Source organism: Prunus mume, linkage group LG6 (assembly GCF_029339155.1).
Source record: "Prunus mume cultivar Tortuosa linkage group LG6, ASM2933915v1, whole genome shotgun sequence".
In the NCBI taxonomy this organism is placed as follows: Eukaryota; Viridiplantae; Streptophyta; class Magnoliopsida; order Rosales; family Rosaceae; genus Prunus; species Prunus mume.
Genome location: NC_142703.1, coordinates 3,218,118 through 3,231,904, shown reverse-complemented (window position 1 = coordinate 3,231,904; position 13,787 = coordinate 3,218,118). Strand labels below are relative to the sequence as shown.

Sequence of the window (13,787 nt, the reverse complement as noted above, 5' to 3'; positions counted from 1 at the left end):
AGTTTATGATTAGGATTATATCACTTAAATCACATATATAATTTGTTTCATTTCATTTACTTTTCTTTACTCATTCCTAGTTTATAATTGGATGATTAACACATTAATTTGTGTCAATTATTAATACAACAATTATATATATAAAAATAAGATGAACAACATATCATATCACCAAATATAATCATATCACGAAACATAATCATACCACCAAATATAATAATGCTTTTCTTGAACACATCACCAAACATTTGCATATTTATTCATACAATCCTTAAAAAAAAAAAAAATTTGATACTTATTATTTTTTTAAAATGATTTCTTAAAACGTATTACGGTCTAATTATGTAATGACCTCAAAAATAATACTTGGTTTTATTATTTTTGTGGAAAATCTTATTAAGTTGTGTGACTTTATTGGGTGTTTTATGAATTTGGTTTGATGTGAAAATATTGGAATTAAGTGAGTTTAATCTCAAATTTGGATTAAAATGCCTTTATGATTAAGTTTATGATTTTTTTCGAATGAAGTAGGCTCGTTTCGGCCCGGCCTAGCCCGATGGGCTTTCTCAAGGCCGGCTCATGAGTTGGGCTTAGGCTTTGATTTTTCTAAAAATCTGGCTATGCCTGCCCGACATTTCATCTCTCCTCTTTAAAGTCCGGCCCAAGCCCGACCCGGCCCATTTAACGAGCCCTACATTGATACTAACTTCAAAAATAGGAGTAAGTCATTTATTTTTTCTTCTAGGTGGCTAAAAGAAGAGAGGGACTTTTGAACTACATGTTGTTTCTATGATTCACTTCCACCTTGCCAAACACGTTTATTAATCTTGCTTCACCAATAGTGGATGTACCCTATCATATTTTCTTCATGGCAACCATAATTGGTCTGATACCAGCTGGTTATGTCACTATCAGGGTATGTGTCTTTCACTTCTATGAAAATTTTGGGTTAAATTATGAAGTTCAATTTTGGTCTCAGAACATCACAAGGAATTATCATAACTATACTCAAATCTTAAAGGATTCTATGCTCACATGACCCAAAATATAAATCACTATGCAAAAACAGATATGATTGTTATTTTTTGAATAGAGGAAGATCATTAAACCTTGGTCTCAATCATCTCAATCCACACTATTTACTCATGCAGAAAAAGATAAAATTGTCTTTAGCAAAATTGTTAGTTTTCTAATTTTCGGAAGAGAAAGTATCAATTTTGGAGAATGGTTTTTATTTTGGTTAATTTCACGAAGTGGTTGGAGCTCAAACCACCTGCCACCAACATGTTAAGGTGCTGAGATAGAGTTAGGCCTAATCTATGAAGGATGATCATATTGGTGATTTATCTGAGTTCTTTGGCGTTCATAATGTACTCAAGTGTCACTGGTTATGCCTATGTCACTCTAACTCTGTTTTTTCTGTTTGGGCCCAATTTGGCACACCCAATCCAAAATCAAAAGCCCATATCAATTTTTGACAACCACCAACATTCTCCTTATGATCGAGCCAAACACTCTGCACAATAGTCCATTTTTATGAAAACCCACAAAGCAGAAAACAAAAATAGGCCTTGACTCCCAAAGAAAAGCCCAAATCAGCATCAGAGGCCCTGAATGAGCAGAGGAGAAGAGAAAGAAGTCGATTGAAGACATGAAAAGAGAGGGAACTGAGAGATTGTTGAAGGGAGAGAGCATTTAATGAAGAAACCCGCTCTTTCACCTTCAATAACCCCTTCAACAAACCCTAACATTGACTGCAGAGAGAGAACGAGAGAGTGCTGCTTAGGTTTTCGTGGTAGAGGGAGAAAGAGAGTGGTGGTGGTTGATGAGAGAAATCGCAGAGAAAGGAAGAGAGAATCGTGAGAGAGAGCTGAGACAAAGAGAGAAGTCAGAAGTGTTAGGTCGACAATTAATGACTAATAACTCCACAATAGATATGTTTTTATATGGAGGGCACTTAGGTAATTTCACATCCCCAAGTGATTATATCTGAATAAGATTTGTAACGTGATCATTTCAGAATAGAAGTTGTGAAACGTGATTATATTAGTATATTTTCCTTAAATTTTTTTGGGGTAAAAAGAAATAAATATAGGTCATAAAATAAATAAAGACATTTTGTTGGGTCGGAAACTAAATACACAACTATTCCGGCCAGAAAGTAAATAATAAAACTTTAAACGCGTTATAAATTGACAGAGTAGGCGTGACGAAAACAAAACACTCCGCTCTCTACTGCTGTGTCCTCAGTTCGCGCATCGTCTGTTCCTGCCTTTCAATCTCGTTCTCCATTTTAGGTATTTCTCTTTCGATTCAAATTTTCGATTTCTCTGGTTCTTGTTTCTAGGGCTTGATTCATTTCTTTATTTATCTCTCTCTATTTATCTTTTTCTTTTTTTATAATTTCGTTCACGTCTTTGTTTTTCGTCAATTCAAATTTTGTTATCTCTTACGGGTTCGTGGGTAGGTGACTGAATTTGAATATTGAATATAATTTAAGGAGATTATTCGCATACGTTGATTCTGTGTTTCAATTTGGGTTCTTTCTTTTTGCGATCTAGGGTTTGTGGAATTTGTGTTTTTTGGGTTTTGAATTTTATTGCTTTACGATTATTGGTATGATATTTTTCGAGAATTATGCCCATTTTACGATCTGGTTTTGAATTTTTTTTTCTATCTGGTTATTTTGAGGATTCGTATGTGGGATTACTTCTTTTAAATTCAATGTGTCTTGCTGTTGAATATTTTATATCGATTATCAATTAGGTTTTTTGACAATTCAAATATCAATTTTATGCGATGTTGTTTTGTCTTGAATTTTTTATATATAAAAGAGTTTACTGCTTACTGTGTTTCATTGCTTAGTCCGTAGTTATTTTGCCTTTGGTTTTCTGCTGCTTAACGAAGTTTATGTGTAATAATGTTGGAAACAGGGTCTCCATTTTGCACCCGATGTCTTTTGATCACAACAAGGAACATTCGTCAATTATCATAGCATTTTGTTTTATGAACCGAGGCAGACTGTGGTTGCGGAGGATATTGTTTCGGGACTGGACTTGAAACTCCTTTTCTTTGGAGGAAAGGTTCTTGATTCATTCACTTCTTGTGAGGTATTTCTAGTTTGAGATTTAAGGGTTCTTATTAGATAGGGGGACTCTCATGGGGAAATCATCCTTGGCTCCTGGGTTTCGGTTCAAGCCAACTGATGTTGAGCTTATGCAATACTACTTGAAGAGAAAGTTACTGGGGAAAAGGCTCGGTTTTAAAGTCATTGCAGAGGTTGACATTTACAAGTATGATCCTTGGGATCTTCCAGGTATAGGTCACTTCACATTCTCGCCTTTGAATTCTTTATCTATCATCTGGTTCATTCTTGGTATTTTTTAGTTTCTTACCGTGTTTTGTTTTTCCTTTCCAGACAAATCTTGCTGGGAAAGTGGAGATCTGAAATGGTATTTCTTTTGTCCGAGAGAAAAGAAGTATCGTAATGGGAATAGAATTCAACGTGCCACTGAAGGTGGTTACTGGAAGACCACGGGAAAGGATAGATCCGTTGTTTACAGTGGTGAAGTTGTTGGGTGGATAAGAACTTTAGTTTTTCACACTGGTCGAGCCCCACGAGGAGATCGAACAAATTGGGTTATGCATGAGTATAGGCTTGAAGATCAGGGCCTGTCTGATAGGGGTGTGCCTCTGGTAAGTGCTACTCTTCCTCCTTTAATTATTTTTATTTATTCCTTTTATTCAATGGAATTTTTTCATGCTGCTGAATTGGATTGATAATGTTATTTTTCCTTACTTCATACAATTTGTGTTACTGCTTTTCATGGCTTGTGGGTTTTTGTTGGATAAGTTTTGTGGCTTTTTGGTGTTGCAGGACTCATATGTGATCTGTATGATTTTCCAAAAAGATGGGTTGGGGCCGAAAATTGGTGCACAATATGGTGCACCCTTTAAAGAGGAAGACTGGACTGATGATGAAGCTGAAATTTGTTCAGAAGCAATCCCACATGAAAATATGTCTGAGCCAAACCTTGTAGTGCCGAGCAACTGTAATAGTTCCATCACTACTAGCAGACATTCCCTGAAGGGAATACACACAAGTCCTTCTGAATCGTGCATATCAGATGTTTTACCACCTTCTTGCAATGTTCACCAATTGGTTTCCAGTAATCATGTTACAATGGAGAAGCTTCGTGGTTCCAATGATGATATCCTGTCAATGTTGAATTGTTTCACTGAAGGAAGCACTTCCTTAATGAAAGAAAATGACAAAAATGAGGTGTGTAATGCGCCCTTCTCTTTTTTCTACATGTAGTATATATCATTCCTGATCTATAGCACGTGGAAATGCAAAACATGATCTAATTTATGCAATCAGGATAGGTTTATGTTGTGACACTCTGCTTGTGCCATAGATTTCCAATTTCAGATGTGCTAATGTGGCACAATATAGTTGGGTATATTTTACTTTTGTCATTGATGTCATCCAGGTTGTTGAAAGAGACAAATTAGCCTTGTTGTTTTTTCCTTTTTCTGATGATGGTCTTGTGTGCTCTACGAATTCCGTGCATCTGTAGTTTGCGTTATTTCCTTCATCTCTCTCTCTCTCTCTCTCTCTCTCTCTCTCAGCAACCTAATTGGTTCCTTTTTCCTTTTTCATACTGCTTTATTTTGGAGAGGTTTGGTGTTTCTCTGACTGTTTTTCTGTTTTTCTGCTTTTACTTTTCCATGGATGGAGGGCAAATTTTCCTATTCTTTATTCATGGAGAAATGATATATTATTATAGTGCAGATGTTTTTTCTTGAAGCTAGAGTTTTAAACTAGATGGCGTAACTAGAAAAGTTGATGGCTTTGAATTTAAATTTTGAAAATTTCATTATATCTGTTAAAAGAAAAAAAAAAGATTCCATAAGTACATTAGTACAAATTAATTATCTTGCTAATGTTCTTTAAACTTCTAATGTATGCTAATGTAAAACTTCTTCACGGTTTGCAGGAGCTTGGTAATGTCATTGCTTCTGGAAATGCTAGTGCTACACCCAATTTCAATAGTGATGATATTTATGAAGATTTAGGAGACTTGGGGAAGATGGCTAGAGTGAGTGAAGATGGATATAATTTCTCCAATGTGCATAATTCAATCTGTGCTCCACGGCTCAAATGCAGCTAGGTGACAATGAGCAATTCTTGGAGCTGGATGATCTATCTTGGTAAACCGTTGAATTGCCCTGATTCGACACATACTCAGCCTCCTACTTTGATGGGAGAGACGCCTTTTCCGGTTGAAGACGAGTTGAATGTGTTTGATAACTTAACTTCTGAAATTATTTTTGCTCTCTAGTCCTTCAGATCAAATTTGTTAACCAGTTTGCTTCAGAAGTTCACCTTATCAGACACAACTTTGAGTTGCCTCTGCACATTCATTTTCATTGTTGGGATAGAACGGTACTGAAAATTGTGTTTACCGTATTGTATTAAAAATTATCAGGTTTACCTGGGATTACCGTATTGTTTTACTACAATCTTTTACGAGGGTTTACGCTTAAACCAGCTTGTGGACTTTCGTAGTGTTTTTCCGTTGGGTCAGTAACGTGGAGGTTATAATCGTGAGGTTGTGTGACTTGGCTTATGTTTTTTTGTTCACGTGTACTTGTGTTATTGTTGCTTTTGCTTTGAGAAATTCTTTGTTGTCTTTTGCCTCAATCATATTATCTTAGTATTTGAACATTTTTTATTTATATTTTTGTGCTAAGATGTTTTTTTATAAAGTTTTGGCTTTTTCTAAAAGTGAGTTTTTGTGTGGTTAAAACCTAAATTTACTTTTTATTTATTTATTTGCTTCAATGTTTTGTTGAATTTAACATAATGAAGTGAACTTTTTTAATGTTTTTTCATTTTGTTTTTAAAATGTTTAATTATTTTGTTTTTCTTTAATTTTAATCTTTAAAGATTTGATTTACCTTCTTTAAAATATATATATATATATATATATATATATATATAGGGCAATGATTTTAATTCTATTTTATTCATTTACACCCTGTTGATAAAATAGGAAAAATGAGTGCTCGGATTGTATTTTAATGCTCTACAAAAATCATTTGAACTGATGTCATTTGACCATTCAATTGAGTTATTGAAAATTTTAGTACTTTTTGAAGCGTGTTCATTGATTTTGTAGGACCCAATTAGATCGGTTTTCGATAATTTTGTAAGGATGATCTATGAATTTATTTGATATATATATATATATATATATATATTGATGTGTTCCGCACACAAATATTCAAAGAGGATCAAATCAAACCTGTTTTTGCATTCCCTGTCCGTAGTAGACTAAACATTGACTCTAGACGACATGCATTAATTAGAATAAATAAATAAATAGCCATCCCTAGAGTAAGTTCCAACGCAAATTTTGATGATATTCGCATCATGTGGAGCAAAACTCTAATTTTCAACTTTGGAAGATCGCACCTTACTCATGCAATCTATTCATTTCACTTTCCCGATGAGATTGCACTTACAAGCTTTAGCCTTATGAAGAGTGACAATGGACTTTTAAAAGACGAATGAGAGCATACAATTTTCAATAAAAAGAGCGTAAGTAAACAAAAGAAGAATGAAAAAATCAGTTTCATACGTTAATCTAAACAGTTTGGGTTTTTGCAATCAAACTTTCCATAGTCTCTTCTGGTCAAAATTTCAACAACCAGCAATCAGCAGCAGTACATTTTTTGGGGGTCAAATGTGAGCTTGTTGATGAACTTTAACCAGCAATCAACAGTACATTAGCAATGGAACTTTAACATAATGTCATGAATTTTTATTTATTTATTTTTTAATGGGGGTAATGGAGGTTTCTAATGAACTTTAACAAACGGAGATTTACATTCTCTCTTAATTGTTATTTACTTAAAATCCAATTCCATTCAACGCAAATCTAAATTCAAATTGGATCAATTTGAAACATTTTCTTTTAATTTGTATGTTTTTTTTGGAGGGTTTTGACAGAAACGGTCTCCTAACTTTTGCTCCAATATCATTTTGGTTCACTAACTAAAATTTTCATTTCAATCATCTTCCAACTCTTCATTTGGTATCAAAACGGTCCTACCATTCAATTTTCAGTTAAATTGAATCACGTGGATGACACATGCTCCAATTCTAGAGATAAATTGGAATTTTTAATCACACATAAATATTATAAATTTAAAACAAAAGTAAAAAAACCATAAATTTTAAAAAGTAATAACACAGAAATCACGACACCATTCATCTCAGCTCTCTAACACAAAAATCTGGGTTTGATTGTTCATCGGTTACTTTTTTAAAATTTTTCGTAATTTTATTTTTGTATTTATCGGATTGAACTTTTTAAATTAATTTAAACAATAGAGAATTTTTTTTTGATTAATTTTTAAGTCATTCTCAGCCACAAAAAAAAAAAAAAAAAACCTGTGGTCTGGTGAGATTCAATTTTCTTTTATTTTCTTTAAAGTTTTCATAATAGTTTCCTTTAATTTTTAATTATTTATTAATATTTTAATTTTTATGGAAAATTTCCCTTTAATTTAACGGCAATATTAACAGTCTTTAACGGTGAAGATTGTTTTGATACCAAATAAAGAGTTAGAGGACTATTGAAAATAAAATTTTAATTAGTGGACCAAAATAATACTGAGGCAAAAAGTTGGATGACCATTTTGGTCGAAAACCCTTTTTTTCTGCTTGAAATAAAAGAATTAAAACAATTCAACCCAGCCAATATATAAACCACAAAACGGAGGTTCGACAATCCTCACTCTACAAAACTGTTAATTAGTTCAATTTATCTACTCACAAACAACAACCAATTAACTTCTAATTTTCTAAACTGAAAGAGTAAGGGTTTATGGCCAGGCCCGGCCCGGCCCATGTTTAGACTGGCCCAAACAAATAAGAAACTCCTTTTTAAATTTATTTGGGGTAAAAAGAAGAAGAAGCAAATTTGGGCCATAAGATGAATAAAGACATTTCTTTGGGTCCAAAACTAAATAAACAATTATTATTATTTGGACAATAACGTAAATAATAAAGATTTGACCGCGTTATAAATTGACCAAGTAGCGTAACGAAAACAACACACTCCGCACTCTACTGCAGTGTTCTCAGTTCGCTCGTCGTCTGTTCCTGTTTTTCAATCTCGTTCTCCATTTTAGGTATTTCTCGCTCTTTCGATTCAAATTTTCAATTTCTCTGGTTCTTGTTTCTAGGGTTTGATTCATTTTCTTTATTGATCTCTTTCTCGCTCTCTCTCTTCTTTCATTCACGTCTTTGTTTTTGGTCAATGTAGTTCTTTTTCGTCAATTCAAATATTGTTATCTCTTACGGGTTCGTGGGTAGGTGACAGAATTTGAATGTTGAATATAATTAAGGAGATTATTCGCATACGTTGATTCTGTGTTTCAATTTGGGTTGCGATCTAGGGTTTGAGTGTTTTTATGTGGGTTTTGAATTTTATTGATTTCTGGGTTATATGATTTTGGTATGATTTGTTTCGAGAATTCTGCTTCTTAGACGAGTTTATCGTTCTTTCTTTTTGCTTGCTAGGGTTTGTGGGTTTTTATTAGGGTTTCCAATTTTATTGCTTTCTGGTTTAGATGATCATTTGTATGATTTTGTGTTGAATTTTTTTTATATATAAAAGAGTTTACTGTTTCCTGTGTTTCATTGCTTAGTTCCTTAGTTATTTTGCGTTTGGTGTTCTGTTGATTAACGAAGTTTATGTGTATAATGTTGGAAACAGGGCCTTCATTTTGCACCCGATGTCTTTTGATCACAACAAGGAACATTCATCAATTATTAGAGCATTTTGTTTTATGAACCGAGGCAGACTCTGGTTGCGGAGGATATTGTTTCGGGACTGGACTTGACTCTCCTTTTCTTTGGAGGAGGGGGTCTTGATTCCTTCACTTCTTGTGAGGAATTTCTAGTTTGAGATTTAAGGGTTCTAAGAAGTGAAGGAATTTCTAGTTTTTTTCTAGTTTGAGATTTAAGGGTTCTTATTAGATAGGGGGACTCTCATGGGGAAATCATCCTTGGCTCCTGGGTTTCGGTTCAAGCCAACTGATGTTGAGCTTGTGCAATACTACTTGAAGAGAAAGTTACTGGGGAAAAGGCTCGGTTTTAAAGTCATTGCAGAGGTTGACATTTACAAGTATGATCCTTGGGATCTTCCAGGTATAGGTCACTTCACTTTCTCACCTTTGAATTCCTTATCTATCATCTAGTTCAGACTTTATATTATTTAGTTTCTTACTGTGTTTTGTTTTTCCTTTCCAGACAAATCTTGCTGGGATTGTGGAGATCTGAAATGGTATTTCTTTTGTCCGAGAGAAAAGAAATATCGTAGTGGGAATAAAATTCAACGTGCCACTGAAGGTGGTTACTGGAAGACCACGGGAAAGGATAGATCCGTTCTTTACAGTGGTGAAATTGTTGGGTGGATAAAAACTTTAATTTTTCATACGGGTCGAGCCCCATCAGGAGATCGAACAAATTGGGTTATGCATGAGTATAGGCTTGAAGATCAGGGCCTGGCTGATAGGGGTGTGCCTCTGGTAAGTGCTACTCTTCCTCCTTTAATTATTTTTATTTCTTCCTTTTTATTCAATGGAATTTTTGTGAGATGTAAAAAAAATTAAATTTCTTCTGCTGCAACTGATTAAAATTTTTTAATGCATCCAAATTGGATTGATCATGTTGCTATTTCCATTCCCTTATTCTTTGTTATGTTGCTGCTGATGGTTGGTCAGTTGATATTGATCTTAGTTGGCTCTTTTGATGTTGCAGGACTCATATGTGCTCTGCATGATTTTCCAAAAAGAAGGGCTAGGACCAAGAATTGGTGCACAATATGGTGCACCCTTTAAAGAGGAAGACTGGAGTGATGATGAGGTTGAAATTACTTCAGAAGCAGTCCAAGTTGCAATCACGCCTGAGCCAGATCTTGGGCTGCCTTGCAATTATGTCAGCCCAACCGCTACTAATGCACATTCTGTTGGGGATATTGGCGTAGGTCCATCTGGATCAGGCATTTATGATATTTTACCACCTTTTTGCGAGGTTTCCCAGCCGGTTTCCAGCAATTATGTTGTACTGGAGATGCCTCTTGCTCCTGTTGGTGATGATATAATTTCAATGTTTGATTGCTTTACCGAAGAAAGTGCTCTCTATATAGATGAACCTAAAAAAGTTGAGGCGGAAGGTCGTTTAGAAACAGTCCAAAATGCAAACATGCCTAATACACATTCCCCTGAAGTTATAGGCGTAGGTCCTTCATTCGAATCATGCGGATTTGATGTCTTACCACCTTGCAATGTTTACAAATCGGTTTCCTGTAATTTTTTTACAATGGAGAACCCTCCTGCTTCTAATGGTGATGAGACCCTGCCAATTATGGATTGCTTTGCAGAAGAAAGCGCGTTTCTTGTGAATGATAATGGCAAAAATGAGGTGCGTAATGTGCTCTTCCCTTTTATTTACATGTAGTATTGGCATGTAACATTCTTGATTTTAGTGGCAAGTGGACATGCAAATTAGGATTTAATATTTGGATTCAAATTTTTTTTTTTTTTCCGAGTACTGTTATTGGTTACCGCATGTACTGATATGTTTGCCATTTTCATGAAGTATGCTGATTTTTTATTTGGTTATGTGAATCTTGCCGTGCCTTTGGTGTTTATTTGACAAAGAAGTCTTTTCTTTCCTATTTGTGTTATCATTTTAAAACACTCTCTGTGCGTGTGTTGTAGCTTGCCAATACATATTTGCAAATGCTGTAACTAATTAGTGTCCTTTATGCTATCGGATGCTTCTTTTAGATATGTTTGGTTCTTGTCACTGTTTCCTTTCCCATAGCTGGAGAGTAAAGAAAAACCCTGCTTTATTTTGCTAGGAGTAATTGTTTTCTATTATCCTCTGCTGATGAGGATTTTCTTTCTCTTCCTGCTTTCTTGATCATGCTCTCTTGTTTTTCCAATGAGCAATGATATGTTACTGCTTATAGTAATATCTTACTGTTCTCAACTATTATAGAATGTCATTGCTTGAAGCATGAGTTTTAAACTAGATGGTGTAACGTCCTTACTAACATACATTTTAATTTTTCTTGCATACATCTGTATCTGTTGGCTTCCTTAAGTGTAATGTTTGCATATTATCCTGCAGGAACTTAATAATCTCGAACATTTGGGCAATGCTACACCTCATTTCAATACAAGCAACATATATGAAGATCTAGGAGACTTGGAAAACTTGGGTAGAGTTGGTGAAGTCGGATATAATTTCTGCAGTGAGCCTGATTCTAGGAGCCATTTTCTGGAGCTATATGATCTCGACCAACCTCAGCATCCTAATCTCTTCTTTTAGTTATGTAATTTTTATGGCGAGTTTACTTTGCATTGATGGTTACCGATTCCGGATTTTATTTTGATTTCAACTATATTATCCAATCATGTATCCCTTTATGTTTCTTAGCTTGTATTACCTTTGCTGCCTTTGGGCTGTTTAATGAATTATTCACTATTGACCAAAGGAAAATTCTAGAAGTTTAAATTTTAGCCTGAGCATTTCCAGAAACACTACTTTTTTTTTTTTTGGGTTGCTAATTCTTAGTTAAAATGGCTAGAAAGTTATTTTGAATGAAATAAAAGAGGGAAGGATTTTGGCGGAGTTAAAGTGGATTTAGCATTTCCAGAAAGACTTACTGATTTCCATAAAAAGTAAATGACAGATTTGCCTCTCAACCACGTAAAAAGTCCCCAACTAATTCAAGAAATATTACTTCCGAAGGAACTCAGTCAAATTGGTAGACATCATTTGAAGTTAAAGCACCATCAGTCCAGTCGGATTGAACTGAGGTCTGCCTGCCAAAATAAGAGCAAAAAAAAAAAAAAAAAAAAAAAAAAAAAAGAAACACCAGCAGCCACCAGCAGCTAACCCCAAGTGGGAAAACAGAGAGCAAGACCAGTTTCAAACCAGCTAGAAGGTGAAAAATGAAACAGAAGAAAAAGTCATGCACTCAAATTTCGAGGGTGCAGGTGGAAATGACAGAAGCAATTGGTGAAGGACTAAAATTTTATATTGAGGCAAATTGTCACCATCAATGTTAATGGGAGAATGAGTTTCATAATTCATTCTCTTTGGCAGAATGAATCCATTCCATACATAGCATAAGCATTGAACATTTCCATTGGTTAAATACCACTGGGTTTAAACTTATAATATTAAGTAGAAAAAAAAGAAGCAGCAATTAATTCGAAGTAAAAGATTCAAACCCTAAACTATATGGATCTGGAAGGAAGAAAATTAATATAAAATTTTGGTCAATATATACCTTCTAGCTAAACTTAAAGGTGAGATTTAATCAAACACCAAGTCTTGACTTGGTTCTAAATACTAAGTATATATATATATATATATTCAAATCCTTACCTGCTTCGACATGGAAAATTATATCCAAGAGCACAAGACCAGTTCATTCTCCCCAGTCTATAAATAGGCTTCTAAGCCATGAAGGATTTTCATCCCACACCCTCAAACCAAATCTTTATTACCTAGCTAATCAAGCCAACTGCAATGAAAGGTGTTTATTTCCTCATAAGCACTCTTGCCATATTGGCATCTGCAACCTTCCTTGTCTCTGCCTCTGACCCCAGTCCTCTTCAGGACTTCTGTGTAGCACTCAATGACACCAAATCTGCTGGTATGCATTAATATATACTTGTGTTAATTATTTATATTCTGCCCTGCAATTATTCCCACATGAATTATTTTCATTAGATATTAGGTTTATGAAGATCGTTTTTCTGTTAACTATAGCTTCTTCTCATGCTTGAAAAATCTGTTAGTACGTAATTTTACATATGAATAATGCTATTTGTACTGCATTTACTGGGCATGTTAGTGATCATCTCTCTGATATATATTAAAGTAGTTTCCACTTACGTACGTGGATTTTACCTCCGAATAGCTCTAACACTAAAGTTTAATATAAATTTTTTTTGGGTTGTAGAAGCAGTGTTTGTGAATGGGAAGTTCTGCAAGGACCCAAAGCTTGTCAATGCAAATGATTTCTTCTTTTCTGGGCTCCAAAATCCAAGAAACACACAAAATCCGCTTGGTTCAAATGTGACAGCCGTGAATGTGGACAACCTACTAGGACTGAACACTCTCGGCATATCCTTGGCTCGCATAGACTTTGCACCAAATGGCCTGAACCCTCCTCACACTCACCCTCGTGCCACTGAAATCCTTGTGGTCTTGGAAGGAACACTCTATGTTGGTTTCGTCACATCCAACGGTGATGGCAATCGCCTATTCACCAAAGTGTTGAACAAGGGAGATGTGTTTGTGTTCCCAATTGGCCTCATTCACTTCCAACTCAATGTGGGACACGTCAACGCTGTAGCCTTCGCTGGGCTTAGCAGCCAGAACCCAGGAGTGATCACCATAGCCAAAGCAGTGTTTGGCTCCCAGCCTCCCATCAACTCTGATGTTCTAGCCAAGGCCTTCCAAGTGGACGACAATGTGGTTGACAATCTTCAGAAACAGTTCTGGTACGACAACAATTAGTAAAATACAACAATAATTATATGCGAAAAGCATAAAAGGCCAAGGAAAGAACAACCAATCGATGTGCTTGGTTGGATGTATTAAGTTGGCCAATATGTTTTTAACTACGTACCTACAATAAATTACTATGATGTAATACATTGAATAAGATTGTTGGTTTGCCTTA

The 13,787-nt window shown here is 35.0% G+C and overlaps 2 protein-coding genes and 1 pseudogene across 3 annotated transcripts; all 3 read left to right on the top strand.

Annotated features, from left to right (window-relative positions):
* The first annotated feature begins 2,193 nt into the window (after positions 1-2,193).
* Positions 2,194-5,633, top strand: LOC103336255 (NAC domain-containing protein 82-like; annotated as a pseudogene). Its single transcript, XR_514398.2, has 5 exons — positions 2,194-2,297; positions 2,934-3,316; positions 3,419-3,696; positions 3,878-4,282; positions 5,001-5,633. The product of XR_514398.2 is annotated as an NAC domain-containing protein 82-like (transcript).
* Positions 5,634-8,065: 2,432 nt separating this feature from the next.
* On the top strand, positions 8,066-11,587 carry LOC103336254 (NAC domain-containing protein 82-like). The gene is made up of 5 exons (XM_008239305.3): positions 8,066-8,205; positions 8,793-9,226; positions 9,329-9,606; positions 9,839-10,501; positions 11,216-11,587. The coding sequence occupies exons 2-5, from the start codon at positions 9,070-9,072 to the stop codon at positions 11,414-11,416; spliced, it is 1,299 nt and encodes a 432-aa protein (XP_008237527.2). The 5' UTR covers positions 8,066-8,205; positions 8,793-9,069; the 3' UTR covers positions 11,417-11,587.
* A 994-nt stretch (positions 11,588-12,581) lies between these two features.
* On the top strand, positions 12,582-13,787 carry LOC148915837 (germin-like protein subfamily 1 member 11). Its single transcript, XM_008239302.3, has 2 exons — positions 12,582-12,752; positions 13,062-13,787. Exons 1-2 carry the CDS (start codon positions 12,626-12,628, stop codon positions 13,619-13,621), a joined length of 687 nt encoding a protein of 228 aa, XP_008237524.2. The 5' UTR covers positions 12,582-12,625; the 3' UTR covers positions 13,622-13,787.

What these genes read in the sequence shown, in the direction of transcription:
- LOC103336254 (XM_008239305.3), top strand. Translation starts at nt 9,070, where the DNA reads ATGGGGAAATCATCCTTGGCTCCTGGGTTTCGGTTCAAGCCAACTGAT. An exon ending in CTGATAGGGGTGTGCCTCTG is followed by an intron (nt 9,607 to 9,838) that starts GTAAGTGCTACT and finishes TTGATGTTGCAG; the next exon opens with GACTCATATGTGCTCTGCAT. An exon ending in ATGATAATGGCAAAAATGAG is followed by an intron (nt 10,502 to 11,215) that starts GTGCGTAATGTG and finishes ATTATCCTGCAG; the next exon opens with GAACTTAATAATCTCGAACA.
- LOC148915837 (XM_008239302.3), top strand. Translation starts at nt 12,626, where the DNA reads ATGAAAGGTGTTTATTTCCTCATAAGCACTCTTGCCATATTGGCATCT. An exon ending in CAATGACACCAAATCTGCTG is followed by an intron (nt 12,753 to 13,061) that starts GTATGCATTAAT and finishes TTTGGGTTGTAG; the next exon opens with AAGCAGTGTTTGTGAATGGG.